This window comes from Elephas maximus, chromosome 10 (assembly GCF_024166365.1).
Source record: "Elephas maximus indicus isolate mEleMax1 chromosome 10, mEleMax1 primary haplotype, whole genome shotgun sequence".
NCBI classification, from domain to species: Eukaryota; Metazoa; Chordata; class Mammalia; order Proboscidea; family Elephantidae; genus Elephas; species Elephas maximus.
In genome coordinates, this window is record NC_064828.1 from 13326120 (window position 1) to 13351675 (window position 25556).

Genomic DNA, 25556 nt, shown 5'->3' on the forward strand with positions numbered 1-25556 from the left:
TGACAGCTGCACCTGCATGCGTGGGAGGGGCCAAGGAGAGCCGGCCTCCACCCTGTTCTCAGTGGAAGACACTGGATAGGGCTCAAGAGTTTTAGCACTGAAGTGTTTACTGGTGAAATGATATGTCTGGGATTCCCTCTAGATCCAGTGGGGGTATAAACAAAACAAGATTAGCCATGAGTTGATAATTTGTATGTCCTGGAATAAAAAGCTCAAAAAGAATTCTAGATGGTGGCCATGCTTGACTCTGCTGCCAGGTTTCCTTATGATCATGGATAGTCCGATTCCTCCTCTGAAAACTGGCAGCTTCTCCTCCACACTAACCCTTCCCTGGGGCAACTCCTGGTCTTTTTCTAAGCAAGGACCTCACGTGCTATGGCCGCCTGGGTGTCCATCTGTGATTTTCAGATTTCTAAGGGTGCCAACTGCTTCTAAGGGAGACCCCAGGTGGCAGTGGGATAGGGGTGACAGGGAAGAGCTCAGGAACTGACAAAAAGCCAGAATTGGGCCCCCCACCCAGCCTGCAGCCCTCACGCCAACCCCAGGATGCGTGACTCCAAGCTGGGAGCGCTCACTTGGAGGCCTGACACTAGGATCAATCTCAGGATGAGCAGTGTGCTCTGAGGACTCTCTTTTTTGGGAGGATGTACCACTTTGTAGAGAATGAAATCACAGAGGGTCTGAAAACTACAGCCTGTGGGCCACATTTGGCAGCTGTTTTTATAAATAAAGTTGTACTGGCATACAGCCACACCCATCCGTTCACATCTTGCCTAGGGCGGCTGCTTTAGGGCTGCTGCTTTAGGGCTGCCTCAGAGAGGGTATGGCTTGCAAAGCCCAAAATACTGTCTGATCCTTTACAGAAAATGTTTGCTGCCATTGTCTTAGAGTCAGGTTTCTCACTACAGTCTTAGCGGGGCAGTGAAGCACGATGTGGAGGAGAGTGAACAACGGCTGGCAGTGAGGGGGCCTGGCACAACCACCGTGGTGACTCATCTGCAGTAGGTCCAAGGACCAGGATAGCACAGACCCTTGAGCAGACTCAGGAGGAAGCATGCTGACAGCTGTGCCATTGGGAAAGGCCAAATATGCACAGCGGAGCACACGGAGAGAAGGAAGGCACCCTCGGTCACATATGTGGCCGAAGGCCGGGGTAGCCACCTGAATAGAAAACCAGTTAACAAGTGACTCGGAGAGAGAAAAAGCAGTTAATGGGAAACATTTTATACTATGTATCACGCCTGTATTACTAATCCACATGCTGTCTGTCCACAGAAACGGCTGAACTGCACACGTGAGCCCAGCAGGGGGACTTAGACAGACCCAGCTAAGCCCCACAGACCACCAGATGCAAAGGGTGGTCTTTATTGGGAATTCCCTGGGATGACTCACGTCCCTGCTCTGCTGTCTCCCACTCCTCGAGTGTACAACCTGCTTCTCCCTGTACCCTGCCCCTCAGAGAATCAGCAGCTCGCCAGCTGGCGTGTGCAGACCTAACACGGCAAGGATGGGCTGTCTGGCATCATCACTTCAGACACAACGTGTCCACCCAAGATGCCACACGTCGTCGGACTGAAAACCACTCCTCTGCTAAACACATCAGCCAAGCTCCCAAAAAACAGGTGAAAAGGAAACGACCAACCTTGTGCTACATGTCTGGGTAGGTTACCAAGGGCAAGCCTTCAGTTAACCACCAGCCAAGGGACTGTCTCCACCAGATGACTGTCCTCATCTTCCGTGGCGCCAGCATCCCCCAGCAGCTGCCTGGTCCTGTGTGTGCCAGGACTCCACTGCCCCCCGCCCCTTCTGCAGCAGAACACAGCAGTGTATACTCACTAAGGCAGCGACAGTGCCTCCCGGGCTCTTGGCATTTAAGTTAAGCTCCAAAAACTTCAAACAGGAAAGTGCCAGTCACAGGGACAACAAACACTATCGCAGGACACACTGCTCCCTGGTCTAGCACACTGCTGCACTGAGGAAAAGGGGGCCGACTGGTCACTTTCCCCTGGCTCTGGAGTCAGCCCCGGCCTTGCAGGCTCCCCACAAATTCTCCTCCAGATAAGTGCATGAGGGAAAGCCTGTGACAAGGGGACATGGAGCCATCCCCACCCAAGAGAGCGTGAGAGGCTCTCCTGGAGACACAGCCACAGACCCAGGCTGGGAGCTCAGCTGACCACATGCATTTCCCTCTGCTCTGACCGGCTCCCTTCCTGCTCCCCTTGTCCAGTCACAGGCTTGGCCCTCAGGGCACACCACCTCCACAGGCTGGCACACAGATGTTGGCTGTGGGAGCTCCTGGAGCTGGTGCTGGACAGGGGAGGCAGTGGGCAGGGGTGGCCTTGGTCCTGAAAACCCTCTCTGTCCTCTCTGAATGAAAGTCCACATTCTTGGTGTTTCCGAAGGGTCACATTAGTGCCCTTGGAGACAGAGAGCCTGAGAAGGCATAAAAGGCAGAAGAGCAGTGCTCTCTGGGGTAGGTGGGTCAGCAGGGTTGAGATGGGAGGGCAGGAAATTGAGGGAAGCAGCCTTCCTGGGAAGCCCCTCACAACAGCCTCCCAGCAGTGGGGGCTGGGGGTGTGTCAGGTGCCTGCAAAGCAGTCCACACCACTCACCCTGGAATCTGTCACAAGGGTATTTGGGAGAGTCAGCAGGATCCCTGTTTGGAGGTGAGACAATGGGCTCAGAGGTTCAGCAACTTGCCTAAGATTACAGGGCTTCCACACAGGAGAGCCAGGATATGGCTCTGCCCCCGACCCCAATGTCTCTCTTCCACTTCCACTGCTTTTTTGGTGGCCATTCTTTGTAAAGTTCTGCACACCGGGAAATGCCCCTTCCCCAACAGAAACCTTACCTTAAACAAGGCCTCCTCACGGCTTTGCTACACAAAGGAGGACCTTTCTGCTACAACAAGAGCTCCAGCCTTAGTTCGAGTGCCCCTCATCCTTGACACTCTCCCCTCTGGGACAGCTCTCCCCACCTACCTGTCACCCCAAGAACCCTCAGTCCCTCACACTTGCACCACCTTCCCTTAAGCCTTTGTTTGCAGTGTCTGTGAGAAGCTGCCTCGCGTTCATGCTCTGGGTCAGGGTGCTTCTGCTCCCTGCATTCCACAACCCTCACTACCAAGGTCACGCCCAAGACTGTCCTTAGCTGCCATCAATGCTGCTGTGTGAGGAAAGAGCTGCTGGATTCTTCTCACGGAGACAAGACACCAAGGGCCATCGCAACCCTCCCAAGACCCTGTGTCCAGGTCCTGGGCAGCCTCCCGACACCAGTGATCTCCCAGGTGCTGAACCCGCCACTGACATTTCCCACAGGGGTCCCCACACCAGAGGCTGCTTTGGCTTATGGGCAGAGTGTACCACTGCTCCCATATCAACTCTGCGAGGCCTCTCGGTCTGGGAAGAGGGTTTGGTGTAGAAAGGGATGAAGCATAACTACGAAAATTTGTTGTCACAAATGACATATACAATTCTGACTCACTGCTTCATGGTTACAATGTAGGTGAAGTGGGGATGGGGATAGAACCCCCAGACATTTTTATATGGCTCCTGGCATTCCTGTCCCTCTTATACATAGTTCTGGACCCTTGGTTATGAGAAAAAAGGATTCTCAGTCACACACTATCTTTAAAAATTCAGAGGAAGCCCTAAGTCCCCGAAGCTAAGTGACGCATACTCTGAGCTCACACAGAGGCAGGCCAGAACCTAAAGGGGCACAGGGAGGCAAGCTCAGAAGCAACAGCAAGCATCTTTATCAACACACTTAAATCTTGTGGATGGAGGAAAGTGGTCACGGGGAATATAAAATGATGCACTTCTCAATGATGAAGAAAGTTGAAATACCAGAGAGGAAATAAATAAGGGCCAAGACCACCTCCCTGCCAACTACAACTGAGCAGCTAGCTCAGCGTCTTCCAATCGCTTGCCCAAGTCAATTCAGGCCAGGCCTCATTCAGACCTTGGCTGCTATACTGATCACCTCTCCATTCTATGTTGGGATGGACTAAGAAGCAAAGCCAGTAGGTCCCACCGCAGTAAGAGCAGCAGTTTCCCACCTTTCCTTCCAAAGCAAAGGGTAGAGACCCATCCGAGAGGCAGTGACATCTCCGTCCAAGTCCAGCCACTCCAAAGAGCCATTGCCACCAACGGCCTCTCCAACCTGGGAACCAGGAAGAACTCACAGTGAGGCTGCCATCATCACCACGCCCCGAAAGCAGCAAAAGCTCACGCTTCTCCCCCAGAAAGGAGAAACAGAGGGGCTACTTCTCCTAGCACACACAGCCTGCTCACCTGTCTCCTCCGCCGCAGGACCGCAGCCTCTGCTGGGTGGTTGAATCGGAACTTCCGTGCTTTCCCCAGGGTTATAACTGCTCCTGAGGCGCAGAGGAACATGAGCCGTGTTTTGAGCATGTACTAGGTGCACAGCACTGTTCTGCAAAGCAATGTCCTGCCCTCGACAATTTAGCTGAGTCAATAAAATATATATTAGCTAGATATAAACAATTTCCCACAGCATATATGTTGAAGTAACAAACACGAAGAGCTCTGGTTGTCCAAGGCAAAGCAAGATGAGTTCCAGTTAGGTGGTCACGGAAAGCTTCCTCTGAGGACGGCCTCAAAGGAGACAATTTGAATAAATTAATAATAACAGTAATAGGGACAGTAACAATGATAGGAGTGTTTAGTAAGTGCCAAGCATACTTTTAAGAACACTACATGGATTAGCTCATTCAAACCTTACAGCAATCCTAGTATTATCCTCATTTTACAGATGAGGAAGTTGAGGCTGAGACTTTCCCAAGGGCACAGAGCTAACAGATACATATTTCAGATGTTGGTCTCCACTCTGTGGCTCGGAAACTGGGGCATCTTTGTTCATGGGAAAGGGTCTGTATTAGAACATTTTCACATCTCCAGCTGCAGAGGCTGATGTGCCATCTTTAAAGCCTGCTTCACTGAGTTGCCTGGGTCCGTCCCGTGAGAACACAGCTGGTCCATCACTCATCCTGGGAACACACAGGGCTGTAGACAATCCTACCTTGGGTCAGACGGCAGGAGGCAGTGACCTCTCGGCCATTCACTGTGCAGCGGGCCCCCGGGGTGGGCCGCAGAACAACTACCCCACAGGCACTGGTGATGGTGCAGTGGTCTCTCTCGATCCACTGGCCCTGCAGGACTACAGAAGAGGCCGCGGTCACTTGGGTCAGGGACACTCCAGGGAAATGGCCCTCCGTTGTTTCTATGATGTGAGAATCCATGTCTGGAAGAGCTCACTCACATGGCGGCAGGAGTGGAAGAGCTATCTCATCCTCTGACACCTGAGGTCCTCCCACTGTGAGGGCCTCCTCCCATCACATCCCAGATCCAAAACTTAACAACAGAAACAGAAACCAGTCCAGCTGCTGCCTGAGTCGATTCTGACTCATGGCGGCCCCATGGGTGGCAGAGTATAACTGTGCTCCACAAGGTTTTCAATGGCTGAGTTTTTGGAATTAGCTCACCAGGCCTTTCTTCCCAGATGCCTCTGGGTGGGCTTGAACCTCCAACCTTTTGGTTAGCAGTCAGATGTGTTAACCTTTTGCACCACTCAAGGAAGCAGACCTTCAATACTTCAAAGACCCCTTCCTCTCAGAGCACCGTCATAGTCCTCTGCAGGCACAAATACCTGCCACCAAGTGTAAGACCCAGGTACCCTGTCACTTACCGATGTCCTGTTCCTGGTCTGAGTCAACCCTTCCTATTTTTGTTGTCCCCTCCTAAAGGGAGAAAACAAATCTATTTTAATGAGAATAGAAAGCGACAGCCCAGGCCCCAAAGGAAAGTTCACATATTTGAGTGTTATCACCATCTTCTATGTCAGCCTCTTCTAAAGCCCCACTTCTCGACTTTGGTCCAGGCTGCTCTGATCCCTTTGCCCACTCACTCTGCAGCCCAGGAAGCCCCTGAGATGATGGAGGCAAAAAAATATGTGACAAAGCAGCACCAGCTACTTGCAAAATCCAACAAATGTTGGCAAACTCCTTACTGTCCTGCAGACTGAAGTTAGGGAACAGCCCCAGTCACGGGCCAGGAGTTTTCTGGTCTGTGGAGGTGGGCACCCAGGTGCAGCTCTGCTGCAGGGGCTGGGGTTAGTGTGGGCCAAGTCTGCCCTGTCGGTGTCCAAGAGACAAGCACCTTATGAAGATGTATGGAAGCTCAAGATCTCTACCTTCCCAGTCCTCAGATGAAGTTTAACAGACACCAGAGTCTAAGAAGGCGAAAGCACGAATGGGAGGAAAGGTACCAACCGGATTCAAAAAGGACTGGAAGAGAGCGTAAGAAAGGAGGGGAAGTGAAGTGAAGTGGCAACAGATCACTTTCTTATTCAGCCATAAACCAGACATCTGTCCTTAGGTAAAACACGTATCGGGTTAGGAGCAGACAAGGGCTTTTGGCCCTTGGATTGTGGCAAATCCGCGTCAGACCACGGAGCTCTGGGTACGGCAACAACACCACAACAGAGGTGCTGAATTTTAGATAAATATTTACCACTTATGGAATACCGTTACTGAATAACCACTGAAAATATCCCAGGCATTAACAATCCAAACTGCAAGAAATAACATCCCCCTTTTAGGGACAGGAATCTGATGCTTACAGGTGACAAGCTGCCTGAGGAACTCACACAGGAGAATGTGTTTGGAATCCAGGGGTCTCAGGGGCCTAAGCCCATGCTTTTCCCAGCTCACCCTGCCACCCCTCCAGAGTCCGCACTCAGCTTCACTGTCAGCAGCCAGAGTAGGGAGGGTCCTGAAGCTTGTGAGAAGGGAAAGTCCTGGAAGCAATGGGTGAGGCTCTGGCCTACCTTGCCCCGCTCCACCCGATCCCCTGCAGACACACAAGCAGCCGGAGCCCAGGCTTTCCTGCTCAGCCATGGAGGTGCACACGAGTCAACAGGTGCCACAAATGCCATCATACAGAATCAGAGGGTGACTCAAAGGAAAGAGGTCAAGGCTCTTCATGCAAGTTCAGGGACAAGCCCTGATGATGAGGTATATTCCCCCAAAAGGATAAATACCCACAGCAACTCACAACCTGTACGTTCACTGGGCAGAAACTACTAAAAAATGCAATGGCATCCCAAAAAACAAAGGCTGAACTGGCTCCTTTGCTTGCTGCCCCTCTGACTCTTATGCAGGGGGTGGAGGAGTTAGCAGGGGAATTATGAGATGAAGGTCAGGGTACCAGCAACCTGCACTCCACCCATCCTTCTTCCCTGCTGTGTTCTCCCGCCCCCACTGCTTCTCAAGGGGACCCAGGGTATTGCTGGGGACTAGTTCTGAGTTTGCAACCAGGAGAGTGAAGTAAATAAAATACAGAGAATCACGTGCCATTACTATCATACTGTTACCTAAACCGGATCTAAATAAATACAAAGGAGAGAGGGGGGTGGGGAAACAGAATGCAGAAACACCAGCACTACAACTAGACCACAACCTCATCTCCCAGGCCCGCAGGCATCACAAGGGGCGGGGGGCTTGCCCGTCAGGGTGCAGCGACTCAGCATGCGAACAGGTGACCCTACATTCAGATGAGATCCTCATTCTACCCCATGGCTCCCACCTAAACCTTCTGCCACTACTCTAAGCTCTACGGCTTCTAGATTCATCTGCTCAGTTCTATCTAATCAATGTATCTGATCAATTCTATTCGAATACTGACAGTTTTAATTCTTCTCGTCTCTTCCTGACCTCTAACCTCTCCCAGTGGTTCTGGCTAATGGAAGGATCTTTGGTGTTTACATCTGCTGCAGAGGTAAGAGTTGAGGGCCACTTCTGCCTGAGGAGTTTACACTGAGGTCGTTTATGCCCCTTGTGCCAGAAAATAAGCTACTTTAGCTTTCTGTCTGAGAGGTGCAGTCTCTGACAACTTCCCCGACAGCTTATCCTAAGAACAAAGAACCTCTAGACACAATGAGCTTGGCGACAATCTCACTACCCATCTGCACTGCAGCTTTAAGTGCCTAATTTCTCCAGGGGTAACAGCAACATTACAAATGTTTTCTTTGTCCCTTTTAAATGTCAGCTGGGGACAATTATGAGAATGAAATTGGGTTTTCAGTAAGCATAGGGACTTTGGCCATCCACAAGGGCTGTCCTCCCTCAGTAAGACAAGTATATTTGATGAGGACAGGACAGAAGGCTCCATGCACCATCAGTCACTAACTCTCAAACAGCTTCATTTAGAAACAAGGAGTTGGCCTCCAGATGAAAAAGAGCTAGGTTTTTTTTTGGTGGGCCTTAACCTCACTCTGATTTTCTAGGTGAATACATGCAGCAACCACCCCGCTCCGCACCTCAGGATCCTCCCTCATGCTTTACCCTTTCTCTATCTTTTCTCTCTCTCCCCTCTTCTTTTCCATGTCAACCTGGTGATTAAGAAGCGGGAGGCACACTTTTTGTTGATTCAGGGGTTGAATGAAGCAGGGAGGTATTGAAGAAAACTGTTTCTGATCTTTTGAATGCCCCCTTCAGCCTCTGAAGACCACCTTGGAACAGCCTGTATTTGCAAAGCTCAGGAATGCTGATGGTATTTTGAGGTGTGGATGTCACGCTCCAGGACTGTGCCCACATGTCCCTCAGGAAGTCATAAAACGACTATGAGAAACAATATTCTCACCTTAAAATGAGGAAATTAAGGCACAGAGAATAGAAGTAAGTTATATAAGAGCAACACGGCTCACAGCTGAAAAATCAGTGCTTGCTCTGACTTCCAGTCTTCTGCTCTATCCACACAAAGTAAAACAGATCAGAACTGGCTGGCTAGACCAATTTCTTGAAAGCAAACCTGAAGGCAGCTCTGTGGCACCTGTTTCAATTCACAGAAACGTGACTGCTGCCCCGGGTTTTCCCTCCTTGACCTCTGAGGCCAGTGGCTCAGGAAGAAAGGGAGTCCACCAGCCCCCTCACCTTAAGGTGATAGAGCACAACACTTGTGCTGAGCACATCATCTTCCAAGGCCATCAGGTGTGGCAGGCTGGAGTCAATGACCAGGCCTGCCCTCCTCCTGTTGATGTCCACACTGTAGTACTCCATGAGGGCCTTCCAGTCACTCCACTTCTGGGTCCAGTCTTTAGTCAGCTGGTCAATCTACAGAGACATAGGAGGTGACCTCAGACATTCAGCATAGGCAGGATGGAAGGCTGGAAGTCTTCCTGGCCTGGTTTTCTCATGGGTTTATTTCTCACATTTCTCACTGTTAATGCTATTCAAAGCCCCACAGAGACTCTTGCACCTCTTGGAACTGTGAACCAAATAGGATTCCAAAATGCATTGGTTCTCTGTGATTTCTAAGTTTTCTTCCATGAGCAAATGTTACTTTTAGAAATAGAAACCCCCTCAATAAATGTTATTTTACAAATTTTCTGCAATTTGCATGTATCATTTTTATAATTGGGACAAAAATCCGTGAACGTTATTTTTTAAATTATTTTAAAAATTAACTGAAATATTAGTAAAACATCTATGTTTATAATTTCCCTTCCCCTATTCCACTTCTACGTGATCCATATTTGGGAATACTTTTATGACCTAATATTTCTTCCCAAAGGTGCAGTACCTTGAGTTCTAAGCTTGTATATGGCTCAAAGGAGCCCTGGTGGTACAGTGATTAAGAGCTCCACTGCTAACAAAAAGGTAGGCAGTTCGAAACCACTAGTCGCTTCTTAGATACCCTACGGGGCAGTTCTACTCTGTCCTATAGGGTCACTATGCGTTGGAACTGACTCGATGGCACTGGTTTTTTTTATATGGCTCAAAGACCTACAAAGCATTGAGAAAACACTCCTTACTTATAATTAAAGCTATAAGGTCTGGAAGACCATGTAATAAAATAACAACAATCAAATACTAGGTGCTTACTATGTATCAGGAACAGATTTTAAAAAATAAATATACCGAGGCTTAGAGACATTAAGCTAAGACCGCCTTGGGGGCGTGAACAGACACTGTCGAAAGCTGGGTCCTTTTCTCCTCTATTGGTGAAACTACTGCATAGGCAGGAAGCTTATCCTGGGAATGGAAGAACTAAGGAAGCTCAGGAAAAGGAACTGGGTGCAGGTAAGTACTTCTCTCATAAGAAGAAGAAAAAAAAATATGAAAAAATATTATGAAATAATATTAAGAAAAAAATATCATGCCAAGTTTAGGCACAAATATTTTATGTACCCTAGAAGCATTATAAGGAGCCCTAGTGGTGCACTGGTTAAGCACTTGGTTGCTAACCAAACGGTCCGCAGTTCAAACCCACAAGCCACTCTGCAGGAGAAAGATGTGGCACTCTGTCCCCTTAAAGATGACAGCCATGGAAGCCCTATTGGTCAGTTCTACTTTGTCCTATCAGGTCGCTATGAGTCAGAACTGACTCGACGGCAAAAGGTTTAGAAGCATTATTTGCAATGTTACAATCATTGAGTTGATGTCTGAAAACTAATGAATTACAGGGCAACATGAAGGGCTGAGTGAGACTGGTATCCTTGGCAGAGGTAAACAGCAGCACACTCTGCCTTACAGTTCTGCCAGCCTGGCTACCTGGAGGCACTGGTGAACAGCCTCCCCGTCTGGTCTGTGTTCATCAGCCAATCCTACACTGCCTAAAGGCATAAAGCCAGCAAGTGGCAGGTTCAACTCCAGGTCTGCTGGCCTGTGTTAAACGTCAATGATGCTTTTCCGTATGCTACAGAAATCCACCAAAACATGAGCTTGGGATGGTTTTGGCTCTTTTACTTCATCTCTTATATAGAGGGTGATGATATTTTCTGTACCCAAAACCGTAATATGTGATTAAACGAGGAATTTTTGAAAAGCTTCTGAATGTGAAATTTAATCTTGAAGTTTAGTTTGGCTAACAAAATGTTGACACGGCTAGGATCCTTTAATAATGATAAGGATGATGCAATAAAAATAGAATTCTGGAAATTGAGACAGTTTGGTTGCTAGATCTAAACCCAACCTGCCACCAAAAAATCTTCCTTTTAAGGGAGAGTTTTTTCTTAGGGGGCATTGAGTTTGTGTTAATGGTGGTAGAATAACTTGGAAAAAGAGAGCAATAATGGTTGCACAACATGAAGAACATAACCAATGTCACTGAATTATATGTGCAGAAACTGTTGAGCTAGCAGATGTTTGGTTGTGCATATTTTCACAATTTTAAAAACCTTCCTTTTATATGTCTCTGGAATCACCATTTATTCTATTTTCCCAAAGTGTCCTGGTCCTGGCCCTCACTAGGTCATAACACCAGTCTCTTTCCTGGTCGGCCTCTCTGTTGTCAGTTTTCCCTCCCTTCAAATCATCTTACATACAACTGTCATACTAATTTCTCCAAAATGCTTTTATTATTTCACTGAAGGGGAAAGAGGCTTAGCAAGGCTGAACACCAGTGCCTTCATATAAGTCCACTAGTTCACTACAGTTTGCTAAGTCATCCTTATGTAAGTCCCTGGCATGAAGCCACTATTGCCCACCACCACTATAAAACCTCTGCCCTTCCACTGCAGGGTGTGGAGATCTGCTTTGGTCCTGCAGCTGTTAGGGACTGCCTTGTACATAAGTCTCCCTAATAAAACTCCTTCACTGCCACACTGGAGTTGCCCATCTTTTTCTTCAGTTTCTCAGCATCTTCCAATTTTGGAGGCAAATTTCAGGTTACTGGTCCATGCCTGGACAACTGGCGAGCCATCCAGGACACCAAGGAAATGGTGAGTGGAAGTGAGTGAGGCCTCTGCGGGGGAAATCTTGGGTTGGCCAGCGAACTCCATGTAGGGGGGTCTGGCCTGTATGCTTTTTTATGCAGGGGAAATCCCGGGTTGGCCAGTGTTGTGGATTGAACTGTGTCCCCCCAAAATGTGTGTCAACTTGACCAGGCTGATTCCCAGTACAGTGTAATTGTCCTCCATTTTGTGATCCGATGTGATTATCTTATGTATCGTAAATCCTAATTCTATGATATTAATGAGACAGGATTAGAGGCAGTTATGTTAATGAGGCAGGACTCAATCCACAAGATTAGGTTGTATCTTGAGTCAATCTCTTTTGAGATATAAGAGAGAGAAGCAAGCACACAGAAGTGTAACCCTCAAAGAAAGAAGCACCAAGAAGAGAGAGGATCCTTTGGACCTGGGGTCCCTGTGCTGAGAAGGGACTAGGGGAAGATTGATGACAAGAACCTTCCCCAAGAACTGACAGAGAGAGAAGGCCTTCCCCTGGAGCTGACACTCTGAATCGGACTTCTAGCCTCCTAAACCATGAGAGAATAAATTTCTGCTAAAGCCATCTACTTGTGGTATTTCTGTTATAGTAGCACTAGATAACTAAGACAGAATCTGGTACTGAGAGTGGGGTGCTGCTCTAACAGATACCTAAGATGTGAAAGTGGTTTTGAGACTGTGAATGGGTAGAGGCTGGAAGAGTTTTACAGTGTCTAATGGTAAAAGCCTAGATTGCCTTGAAGAATCTGTTGGTGGAATTATGGACATCAAAGGCAATTCTGGTAAGGGTTCAGAAGGAAGTGAGGAGGGCTGTAACACCAGAGACAGTGCAGATGGCAAGCAGCAGCAGCAGAGAAACACCAGCAGGAGACTGGTGGGAGATGGTACAGGGGAGCTGACCCACAAAACGAGAGCTCAGGGCCGTCAGGAAGGAGGCTTCCTGGTGGAGCGGGGTGCCTCTGGGCATTTATCAGTGGAGCTTAGCTTGCCAACCCATGAAGGGAGACAGCTGAGTGCCTTCCAGCCGAGGTTTGCTGGTGGCGTGGGGAGCCTTTAGGCACTTAGCCACGGAGCTAAAGAGCTTTATAACAATTGCCCAAGAAGGGCTGAGGCTGGGCTGGCCCAAGAAGCCTGAGGAGTCAAGGGCTCAACTGGCCAAAGGACCAGGAAGTGGAAGCTGGAGAGACAAGGTACATAAGAAGCAGAGCTGCCTTGGTCTCAAAGGATAGGGCCACAACCTCTGGGGTCTCAAAGGGTGGAAATATGGCCTGCTGGGTCTCAAAGGGTAGGGTCATGGCCTCCTGGGTTTCAAAGAATCAGATCTTCACCAACTTGTTTCCAGAGTGTGGTGCTGCCTTTCACAAGTGTCAGCGGGACAGGGCTGGATCCGTTGCCCAAAGCTGAGGTGGTGGTGGTGGTGGGGGAGGAGGCTGCCATGTCCAAGTAGCAGAAGAATGGAGCCTGCTGCAGCCAAGGGATTACTGTCCCCACTCGGACAGACTAGGAGAATGGGGCTGCCCAAATTCCAGGGAACAGAATTGCCGTCCCAGTAGGCCTGGAAGGCAGAGCTGAATCCCAGTGCTGGAGGGCCTCCACCCAGAATCTGGAGAGTATGGCCAACACCCAGAGTTTGGAGGGCAGGGCCACTCCCTAAATGGTCTCAGGAACAGAGGATTATCTTCAAGCCTTGCAAGCTAATGTAATGCATTCTGCCAACTTGCTTGGTGCCTGTTATCCCTTCTTTCCCTCCAATTACACCCATTTGTAACGGAAATGTCTACCTTGTGCCTAGCCTGTTCCACTACTGCTCTTCGGAAGCAGGTAACTTGTATTCTGGGTTTCACAGATTAAGAGGAATTTTCTCCCAGGACAGAATTAGGAATTGGGGTTGATTTAAGGCTTTTGAGATACGTTGGAGTGAGTGTTTTACATGTGGCAAGGACATGAATTTTGCGGGGGGAGCCAAAGGGTGGAATGTTATGGATTGAATTATGTCCCCCAAAACATGGATCAATTTGGCTAGGCTGTGATTCTCAGTATTGTGTGGTTGTCCTCCATTTTGTGATCTGATATGATTACCCTTTATGTTGTAAATCCTAACCTCTATGATGTTAATAAGGCAGAATTAGCCCTGGTGGTGCAGTGGTTAAGAGATCAGCTGCTAACCAAAAGGATGGAAGTTAGGATCCACAAGCCACTCCTTGTAAACTCTATGGGGCAGTTCTACTCTGTCCTATAGGGTTGCTATCAGTCAGAATCAACTCTATGGCAATGGGTTTGGGTTTTTTTTTTGTTTTGTTTTATGTTAATGAGGCAGGACTCAATCTACAGGATTAGGCTATATCTTGAGCCATTCTCCTTTGAGATATAAAAGAGAGAAGTGAGCAGAGAGGAGTGGGATTTCATGCAACCAAGAAGCACTGGGAGTGGAGCATGTCCTTTGGACCTGGGGTCCCTGCGCTGAGAAGCTGCTAGACCATGGTAAGACTGATGACAAGGACCTTCCCCTAGAACTGACAGAGAGAGAAAGCCTTCTCCTAGAGTCAGCACCCTGAATTCAGACTTCTAGCCTCCTAAACTGTAAGAGAATAAATTTCTGTTTGTTAAAGCCATCCACTTGTGTATTTCTGTTACAGCAGCACTAGATAATTAAGACAGCCAGTGACCTCCACAAGGGGAGGTCTGGCCCGTATACTTTTCTCCAAGGGAAATCTCATGTTAGCCAGAGTATGGGGATGCCCTGAAAATGGCAAATGGCATAGCCTGATTGTGGGCAGATGTGTACCTTCGTAAGTGTGGAAAAGAAGCTAGGAGAGCAGTGGTGGCCGCGGGATGGTCACTGCTGTGGACTGCTCAGCTGGCCACCAGAGCCTGGCTAGCTGCTGATGCATGCACAAGACCTTTGAAGAAAGGGTCACAGTTAGAGATGTGTGGCAGTCGTGTGTAGCCACGACTAACTGACGTATTGAGCAGCCGTGTCTCAAACAGGACAAGCGACTAGAAACGCTCGCCTGCAGGTTTGTAAAAATGGGGGATTCGGGTTGTTCCCCTAGCCGTTGCTCAAAGCCCTCCAACAACGGGGCCAGAGATAGTTGGAAGAGCTAAGCAGGTCCCTAATGCTGAGAACACCCTATAATACCTAGTGCAAAGCCAACAGTTTAAACAGTAGGAAAAAAAAGGAGTAAAAAGGCCTTCAAGATAGCTTGTGTTGAGTGGCCTTGAAGAGCCCTTAGAGGCCCTCTCTGGAATTCTCTAATAACTGCCCCGGCCAAGATAACCAAGCAGTAATATAGTCACAGCTGCAACAGTAAAGGAAAAACTACAAAAGGCGGGACCATCTCCATGCTGCCAGGCAGCGGGGCTGAACCCCTGCTTGCACTCGGAACGGTGAGGGTGTAACCCCACAAGTGACTGAGGGCTCCGACAGCGTTGCCCCGATCTTCTGACCTCCAGAAATGATTCAGACTGAGGATTAAGCTTGGGTTCCTGTCGCCAGAAGGACCGAAGACCTTATGTTACAATTAATGCTCAAGGAGAAAACGAAAAGAACCGTACGTCTAGAGTTTTTAGACATCATTGCCCAGGTGACCATCATCTCTAGTAACACCTGGCACCAAAAGGAGGAAACTTTTGGGTTTTAGGTCACCATCATTGAGACCCTTTCCCAAGTCTGGCTATGGATAAATCCCTTCGGGGCCCCTATAAATCCCTATTACAGGTATTGACGACGTTGATGTTATTAATGTACACCTTTGTAAACTTCTGCCTCCGAGCCCTGACGGGAATTGCTGCAGTTACGGCCATTTGTAGGGGTGGGAGGTGCATATGGAAACGGCGATGTAGGCTACAGCTAATAGCTTGGCCATTCAATCTGGCCACTGACAACCCTCAGACTGACACACAGAGCAAGCCTCTATGGGGACAAGACATCTGGACAAAAAAATCCGTTCTGCTCCTGATAAACTTTTGTTACTCATGTGGACGGTCCCCAGAAAGGACCCTGTGCTGAGAGGGAGAACAACCAATGAGCAGACTGGCTGCTCCTGCCAACTGACTGCAGAGCGAAGACGTCTACAACCCATCACCTCCGAGATTTAAGAGAGGACAGCCCACGTAGATTCACATACCATCTTAGACTGCGTCTACACGCACGGAATGCTGCTGTCATTAGAAAATGCTGGACAGCATAGAAAAGCTGACTTGCCTATGATACCCTGGACAATGCTAAAACCTGCCCAGGGACAGAGTCCCAAGCCAACAGGCTAGGATGTTCCTGGCAGGTAAGTCATATCTTATCTTATACAGAGGCTTCCACTGGATACTGAATGAACTCTTCATGCTCTGTATCACCCCCAAGTCACAGGGGCAGTCAAAAACTTCAATGGACAGGCTTAAAAGGCTGATGGGAGGGGACAAGACAACCCCAGCCTAAACCATACATCTTAGGCAAGCAGTCTCGGGTCTCAGTGCAGCAGCTCCCTGCAGGGCATTTCTCATTTGCACCACGTTTGATCCAACTGTCTAGTCTATAAAATGTGTTTCTTTGTATACAATTGTTCTTAACAAAAGATCTGGGTTCCCACAGAGGTCACTGCAAGACTAGGACACACACCCTGGGTGGATATACCCAGGCAACCCTCACCTCAAGTCTCATAGGAGACAGGGGGAGGAAGGGCGAATTGTTAATGTTGTCTCTTTCTTCCCAGATTATCTCCCAATGATGGACAAGTCCCTCATTCATGGGCCCCAACGATACAGGTTTTTGCTAGAGCTGCCAGTCAGACCGACTGTTAGCTCTGTCAACATTTGAACTGAGATGAGTCATCTCCCCACATGGTTCCAGCTGATCTTTCACAAGGAAGGCATCTCAAGGATCAACTGAATGCGTAGCCTGGTGTACTGAGGAGATCATGTGGTAAATGAATAGTCAACTCCACTACTCATGAAAAACATTCTTTGAAATACGAAAGCTGCCTGTGAGGACTGCTGCAACTTTAGAAGGAAATTTCTTTCTGTGTGTTAAAAAACGTAAATGCCATAGGACTAGACGGTTTGATATTGAGAACGGTACTTTTGAGACTGAGTCTGACATTAGTCTGGATGAGGAGAACTTGCAGAATATGACCAAGTAGTCCGATGTACATTGACTGACTACACCGAGTCTGAATTAGCCTGGTCTGGCAATGGTAATACCTTGTTCAACTGTGCTGAGAAAGAGAGCTTTGTATTACTTGTACTGAAGTGTGTACTGTTCGTGTGATGTGCCATGCTGGGAGGAATATGCTGCTTTTATATAAATAAACCAGGATGTGTCAAACATACGTACGACTGGGCAAATGCAGCCCTGTGATCTATTCAGTTGGCTTGGATTAAGCATGACTGGGGTGGCTGGTTGGGATCTCTCCTCCAAGCAGGCCTAGTCAATCTGCTGGGAATAGTCTTGCTATTAACCCTCATTAAAGGCTGCCTCAAATGATGCACAGGTGGAACACTCACCAGAGTTAAGTCCCAAACCACAGACACGCAGCTCAACGTCCCAAATGGTGAAGGGCATACCAGGACATGGTACTGCTTTGTTTCTTCTTCCAACACCCAGATGGGAGCTGGCAAGTGGACTGCTGGGGAAATGGTCTGCCTCTATGCCTCCCATCCAGGCTGCCTAACTAAAGGCCTTGGGCCCAGAGCATTCTCTGTCAGGAACCTAGGAATTGGGTCGCTTCCTCTCCCGCAGTTTTCTCTTCGTATCAGAGAAGCCTTCCCCCTATTCTGGGCACACAGTAACTTTCTTTGTCTCTTGCACATGCACAGGCACCATACGGCACTTGGCCAATCCCACTTCTATATCTGTTCCTGACGGGGAGAGAATGGGGCCTCTTGTACTATGGCACAAGAGAGAAAACGTGCCAGATTGTAAGAGTTGGCCTTGGGGGGGTGGACTGAAGGGGAAAGAAGTTTTGTGAGGCTACACATGAGCGCCCTCATGCAGTCCACCGGTTCACTACAGTTTGCATTTTTATGTAAGCCCCTGGCATGGAGCCACCACTGCCCACCACCACTATAAAACCTCTGCCCTCCCACTGCACAGTGCAGAGATCTGCTTTGGTCCTGCAGCCTCTAGGGACCACCACGTATGTATGTAATCTCCCTAATAAAACTCCTTCGCTGTTGCACTGGAGTTGTCTGCCTCTTTCTTTGGTCTCTCAGTAACCTCCAATTTAGGAGGTAAATTTCAAGTTACTGGCCATGCCTGGACAGTCACCAAACTGGTTCAAGAAACTATGATTAATGCTGCTTACAACAACTTCAAACATCCTGCACTGGTCCTAACCTTGCTCCATTACTCTCTACCATGAACACCTATTTTAATCAGCTTGGCCTTCTTTGTACTATGTGCTTCCACATGGCCTCCCTACCAGTTACTTCTCCCAGTTCCATGGCTTTGCTTATGCTACCCCTCCCTCACCCAAAATACCTTCCCCCTTCTCCCTATCTCACAAACTCTATCAATCCTTCAAGGTCTAATTTAAGTTCTCTGCCTTCTAAACCCAGCACCTTGATGCCTGATCGGAAAATTCCAAGCCATTATTTCTTTCTTATTTAAAATCCTTTCATCTAAAGTATATAGCTTATCACACTTAACCATTCTCTAAATATGTTTCCAATAAGCCTGCAAGCCACTTGAAGGCAGGGACTTCTTTGCATCTTTTATAGTATATATTTGGCACATATTAACCCACTGCCATCCAGTTGATTCCAACTCATAGCAACCCTATAGGACAGAGTAGAGCTGTCCCACAGGGTTTCTAAGGCTGTAATCTTTAACGAAGCAGACTACACCACATCTTTCTCCCACAGAGTGGCTGGTGGGTTTGAACTGCTGACCTTTCAGTTAGCAGCTGAGCATTTAACCACTGCACCACCAGGGCTCCTCTGGACACATATTAGGCGATCAATAAATACATGTTTGGTGATTGTTTTACTAACTGAAAGTAAATATTTTCATAAGTTACTGTCACTATCCAAAAGAAGTTATCATGAACCCCTGAGACCACAAAACGGCAAGTCAGAAAGCCAACTGCCAGCCCCTAAGGCAAACACATCCCCACTCAAGGCTCAGGGAAGACAAAAGTTGTCCTTAAATTAGACACACCCTCTCTGCCTTGTTGAGGGGCAGCCCTGGCCCAGGAATAATGGAGGAAGAGCAGACCTGCTCCCAGTATGATGGAAAGAACTGATCCCTCCTAACACACCCACCTTCAACTCATTTTGGAGAACCAGCTCCTTCAGATTTTCATCTTTTTCGTCATTCGGTGAACTGAAGTTCCTCTGCACAGAGAGAGAGATGTGCTTTGACATTTTACTGGTCTGCCATTCTGGTGGGTCCCACCCTTACTCTTGTGAAGGAAGATAAGGGGCGGGCAAATTAATTTATCATTAAAATCAGAAATAAAACAGAATCCTAAGTATTTGCACTCACGCTGGTACAAGGTAGAAGAATTCAAAGAAATTTTTCTGGAGGGCCCCAAGTCTATATCTACCCACAAATAAAGCAAGGCCAATTCAGGCAAGTGCCCTTTAGACAACAGAGATGCTGTACGGAGGGGATGCCCGCCCCATCTGGAACTACAGAGTAATGAAGCCCCCTCCAGTCTGTACTCCTGCCTCTGCTCCACTACTTCACTCAGCTTAGCACATGGAATACAGCAAGGCCCAGACTCTGCAGAGGAAGAGGCCCTCCTAAATTAACTCTTCAGGGGATCAGGAGGAGAACCCCACTTGAACATGGGAAAGTTCTAATTGCCTACACACCAGTTCAAAGCTCAGCAGCATGGCTTTCAATCTTTCGATCTCCTCTCTGAGTTCTCTGATCAGCTTTACATTTGCATCCTGAAACAGAGAGAACTATCACCACTGATTGATAATGGCCTGCAGACCTCCCCCATCTAGCTGGGAATTACAGTCAAATCACCTTGGAAGAAGTGGATTACTAGAGCAGCTGTTCTCAAAGGGGGTCCAGGACCAGCTGCATCAACTTCATCAAAGAACTTACTAGAAACGCAAATTCTCTGGCCCCATCCCAGATCTACTAAATCAGAGACTCTGGGGGGTAGAGCCCAGAAATCTGTTTTAACAAATCCTCTAGGTAATTCTGTTACACACTAAAATTTGAGAATCACTGCCCTAGAGTAGGAGGCCAGGCAGGTAACACAAATGCCAGGACAGTAACACCCATGCCAGGGCAGGTATAGATAGTAAGCGCTAAGCTTCCTGTATTATGACTACACGTAACACCTGCCCTTATGCTGCCTTTTTTAAAAGTCCATAGATGGGCTATGTATGTCTGGCCATGAATTTGTGATCCCTGACCTGGTAATTTTTCACTGAAGTTGCCAAGGAGATAAAGAACATTTGAAATATTCTCATTATGATCAGCTTTCAAAGCTAATGAATTCCTTATTCTCCTCTTCTTGCCCAAAACCAAGTCACTGCAATTCGCATAGAAAAATAAAACACAGGCACAGATGATCATTAATTCAAAACAAAAGCAGTACGCACATAAACTTTTAAATGATCTTTCTTAGAGTGGCAAAGGTGCATCAGGGATCTTGAAAGGAATGGCCTTAGAGAAGCAGCAAAAATAAATTATTCATAAAAAGTTCCTGAATAAAGTCAGTAGAGATGAGAGAAGGGTATGATATTGAAAGAATTTCACTGTCATCATTTGGAGGAGACACCTGGTAAGATGCGGTGACTACAAATAGAAAGAAATCAATGTGAGAAAAAAATAAAGAGAACTTTGTGTAGGCGATGCCAGACCAGAACTTCAGATGAGGGTCTCACCTCATTCACCCGTGGCTTATTGATGATGTTTTTGGCATTGGATGCGTATCTCAGTGTGCTCATGGTCTCACTGTAGCTGGTGTGTGCAGGAGACACGGCTGAGGTGGAAGGGAAGAGTTAAAAAAAAAAAAACAAAAAACGGCAAGCCCTTCCAACCAGCCCTTAACCACTTGCCTCGCTGCTATCGCCCATGTTGTATGACAGAACCCTGGGTAGTCAAAGTTTTTTCTCTGAGGCAGAGTACCAGTCCCAACGTAGAGGACAGCACCCCACTCACTGGCAACCATGATGGTTTTGGAGTTGCCGCCAAGGCTGTCCTTCAGCAGCCAGGTCAACACAGAGTCCCGGTATGGGATGTAAGATTGCTTCCGGGAAGGTCTCCCTCCACTGCTGGTCCTAGAAGAAGAGCTAGGAATCCCACTGTCACCACCATCACTAGCTGCACTGTTGAGGCTCTGGCAGCTGCTGAATACTTGGGAGTTCTGGGCTTAAAAGACAAAACACAGAGGTAGACGAAAGAAGGAATTATGAAGCAGGGGCATTCCGATTACAAACAATACAGTGGTTGAAGACCACAGACTGAAGTATTACACTTCCTAATCTCCTTCTGCATACAGTAGGATGCTTTCAGGTTGAGCCCTGAGTTAGATTTTGGACACTTGGCATGAAGTGTTCGTGCCACACAATTTGTCTTCTGCGTTTCTGAAATGATAGTGCTAGGGTGAGGGTCACATGGTACTCTAAACCCATAGGCAAGTGTCAAATTCTCATGTCCCCCCCAAAAAATAAGGTAACCTTAAGAAAAAGAACCTTGTAGTTTCCACCTCCATTCTGACGAAATAAGAATCTGCCAGTTTTTTTTCCAAAGTCTCCCGCCCACTCCTATGATCCGGTCTATCATCACAATACCTAAGGTGGAGATGACAATTCCCAAAGTCACAAGGGACTTGTTGATATTGGCTCCTTCAGTAATCCGGTCTTTACAGTAACTGGGGTCCGCTCTTTCACTATAAAACAGTCCATGAAAACAAAAGCAAACAAGATGATACTATCCTTATAATGCTGTTGAAAGTACTATACATTACCTTGTACATCATGTTGTTTTAAAAGGCCCCCACAATAAGTTCGTTTTAGAATTCAGTTCCAGAAAAAATGTTGCCATTCTGAAAAGAACTGGCAGGCTTTTACTTCTCGGGCAATGAAAATCAAATAACTCATCACATTTCTGTTTTTATTTTGGCTGGTAGAACACTTTAAGTTAAATGTAATGCTCATTTACAGTAATGATATTAACAAAGGTTATAGCATATTTACTCTCTATCCTTATTGTTTTAAATTCAAGTACTAATGGACTTACAGTATTTACTAGTTATTAACTGTCACCTGTCTCAAATTCATTTTTTAATGGGAAATATGAAAACAACACACTTTAGATTGACTGATATAGTTTCTTGCAGAGAGCACTTAGTTCTTAAGAGTTGTTCTACTATGTTATTTAGCAGTTTAAAAATAAAATTTACCTTATTTCAGCTTAGAATTTCTTCTTTCTGCATACATATGTGGCTACAATTTATGATTCCTTCTTATTTTTAAAAGGCAGGATCTTCCCCCTACTCCCACAATGCTTAAAAAGTTGTTTTTTGTTTTTTTACTAACCTATAAAACCAAAACCTGCTGCCATCAATTCGATTCCAACTCATAGCGACCCTGTAGGACACAGCAGAACTGCTCCATAGTGTTTCCAAGGAATGGCCGGTGGATTTGAACTGCTGCCCTTTTTCGGTTAGCAGCCAAGCTCTTAACCACTGAGCCACCAGGGTTTCCTACTAACATACACAACTACGTAAAATCAATATTAAATCAGAGGAAGACGGTGTGCTTCCACTTAGAGCAGTGGGTTTCAACCTGTGCTATATATTGGATCCACATGGACAGCTTTAAAAACTACTGATGCTTGCACTTCTCCTTCCCTACCCACCCAATCATCGGATTTAATTGACCTGGGGTGTAACTAGGTGCTGGGAGTTTTAAAACCGCCCCAGGTGATTTTAATGGGCAGCTAAGATTGAGAACCCTTGACTTAGAAGAACACTCTGGAAAACCATAACTTCTCGACCTAGTATTCAAAGAATTCATTTCTTTTGTAATTTTTTCAGGATGACAAAGGTTGGGACAAGCTTATTCCCTGTACAGTGGGCAAGAACAAGGTGATTGCCAAGGGAGTAACTTCCTTTGGCTTTGAGATCCTAATTACCTGCCTGCTAGGTCCACAAGGTTGATCTTGCTAGCAATTTCAGAGGGGAGGTTGTTCTCCAGGATTGCCTACGGAAGAGAACACATTTAAAGCTTATCATTTGGGACTTTGTGGTTTTCTCCCCCCTTAGACGCTCTCCTGGAGCCCTGGTGGCACAGTGGTTAAGAGAGACTCTCCTAACCACGGTGATATTTTGGATTTTTAGCTATCTCACTCAAGATCTAAATGGAAAACCTAAAACTATGGAAGTGGTCAGAAGCTGGACCAAACACCTTGAGCCAGTAAGACTTCTCCTCTCTACTGATAGATCCGTGTGTGGGTACCCCAGCATTCACTAGCCACAGGGCCCTCTTGTGTCTTCTGTGCATACATACACAGGCTCTGTCAGGGCTGTGTGGCTTGGGCCACTTGGTCTGTGCTGCACATGTGCACAGCTTCCAGCCAACCCAGGATACGTGCAGATCGTATTAAGGAATTAATAGTAGTGTTTTTGTTGTGGTGGTGATACCCCTGTGGCTGTATCACCTTCTGGAATTCCCTGTTAAATTCTAGATGGTCTGCCGGTCAGTGTCTTGCCTAAAACAAACCCACGACCTTAGGCTAGTGGAGCCACTGGCCCTCCTTGTTCACTTGCCACCAAGGTCACCACTTTAACTGACAATGCTCCAGATCAAGTGAGCTCCTCTTGGCAGTGGTAGATTTTCAGAGTCTGCCCTGCCCACAGATCTAGGGGTGCAGATGGGGACCGAAGCAGCCCAAGGCAAGAACACCATACATTCGCACTGTTCTTAACCAAAATTTAGCGGAAATCCTAGTGGCCTAGTGGTTAAGAGCTATGGCTGCTAACCAAAAGGCTGGCAGTTCAAATCCACCAGGCAGTCCTTGGAAAACGTATGGGGCAGTGTTCATAAACAAATCCTTCCTAGTTTGTTGTATGCCTTTGGTCTATTTTCAGAGCATAGAAAGGGTTCTTTTTGACAGTTTTGTCCAGCTCTATACTTGCTTTTGGGAATAGCATTTGTCAACCTCTTCACTCCATCATACTGGAGGTGAATCTCCTACTTTTTAATTTTAATGTTTATTTTCATTTCAACCTTGTTTTTCATTATAAATGCCCATACTGATCACATAAAAGATGTAAAAGTGCTCTGAAATATTAAAAGTAAAATATATATTTTGATTAATCTTTATGAAATGTCTGTACTTTCTCTGGGTGTGTAGCTTAATCAATTGCATATGGGTCCTTCTCTATGATATGAGGTCATTCCACTCCATTCACATGAGGACCTGTTAATGGAAGGGTAGGAGGAAGAGGAGAGGAAGAAAGAAAAGTGGCCAAAAGGGAAAAGAGAGGAAGAAGTCTCATCAAATATAAGGGTAACCAACCTGTGTGTAGTGAATAGTGAAGATGGCATGAGATCTGCTGCTGGCCTCATGAACATGGGTGGCTGCTGTGATTCTGTGTACACAAGGGAAGGCAGTTAGAACAAGTATGGTTTGTGCATGGTGAATCCTTATAGATCCACAGGAAACACAAGAAATGTTAGTGTGGAGGTTCACAGATGAGAGTAATAATTGATCCATAGTTAGTCTAGTACAGTCAGGCCAAAAGAGGGCAGAAACAGCACTCTATGTGCTGAAATCTGAGAATAAAAGGTAGTATAACTTCATATCAAACCATGTTAGAACAATTTTTTAAAAAAGCAATAGAAGCAAAAATCAGAGTGAAAGGGGGAATACCAGAGTGTCATCAACCTGGAAAAACATCCCCAAGATGGGCCATTAGAGAGCTTGCTGAAGACGACTCAATGACAGAGAAAGGGAGTTGTCTTTTAACATAGAATATTGTAATGCCACAAAGGCCTTTGAAAGGCCATGCTGAATTATGTCAACATCGTACTTAAACCAGATAGAATCCACAGTCTCCCTTAGGAACCCATTGCAATGTTAACTCTTAAAGTCAGGAGAGCTTTCCCTTCATCTAAATCTAAGTCAATCATGCTTTAGTTTAAGGCCATCTAATGTTCTCAGAGGAGCTGAAGAATTAAGAAATGGGCCAAAATCTAGGGGCTGGTCTCATGATTCAGGTAAAGGCGAAGCCTTACACTTTAAAAGACCAAGGAACTCAGGATATCCTGAAGGCTAGAAGAGCCACCAGGATATGTTCCTGTAAGACCCAAGAGTAGAACGTTAGTTTAATTTTTTTCCTTTCTGTCCAATTCACTTTTACCTGCTATTAATGGGCAAAAAGAAAACTCTAAATACTTTTCTTCATATGAAAGCATTTTTTCAGGTGTGTATTGATAACATGCTGACACAGTAACTGACAATAGGCAGTGTTATCACAATTTACAATAATTTTCAGGGGCATCTACAGCATATTCAACACATATTCAAAAGATAGTCTCTTGTGGGTAGCCTTTTCAAGTATGCTAAAGCAGGTTTTCTGAAGACACTTTACACTGCATGGATACTCATCTCTATCAAGCCTGAGCAGAGGGCAGTACAGACAAGAATGTTTTCTTCGATCCAAATGGCAGAAGCTGTATATTCCAGGACAAGGGGCAGAGTAACTCTCTGGGCTGACTGCCTAATACCATTTTATCCAAACCAAACTCCAGTATCAATACTAGTAAGAGCACTAACTCTTAGCCATACACTCATCCTGAGTATATCACCGCTCTGAGAAGGGTCCCTGATTGTAGAGGTGGGA

The 25556-nt window shown here is 46.7% G+C and overlaps 1 protein-coding gene across 12 annotated transcripts in view; it reads right to left on the reverse strand.

The window, feature by feature from the left end:
* STARD9 (StAR related lipid transfer domain containing 9) overlaps nt 1–25556 on the reverse strand; it is a 105703-nt gene that overhangs the window by 23991 nt on the left and 56156 nt on the right. For 8 of the 12 annotated variants that reach the window (XM_049899740.1, XM_049899751.1, XM_049899746.1 and 5 more), the window contains 12 exons: nt 24230–24302; nt 22844–22911; nt 21499–21596; nt 20867–21076; nt 20590–20687; nt 19558–19635; nt 19003–19074; nt 8951–9130; nt 5707–5758; nt 5041–5178; nt 4293–4375; nt 4058–4161 (listed from right to left, as the gene is read on the reverse strand). In XM_049899740.1, coding sequence (XP_049755697.1) covers nt 4058–4161; nt 4293–4375; nt 5041–5178; nt 5707–5758; nt 8951–9130; nt 19003–19074; nt 19558–19635; nt 20590–20687; nt 20867–21076; nt 21499–21596; nt 22844–22911; nt 24230–24302 — 1254 coding nt within the window. The other 4 variants (XM_049899747.1, XM_049899749.1, XM_049899748.1 and 1 more) reach the window with 4 other exon arrangements.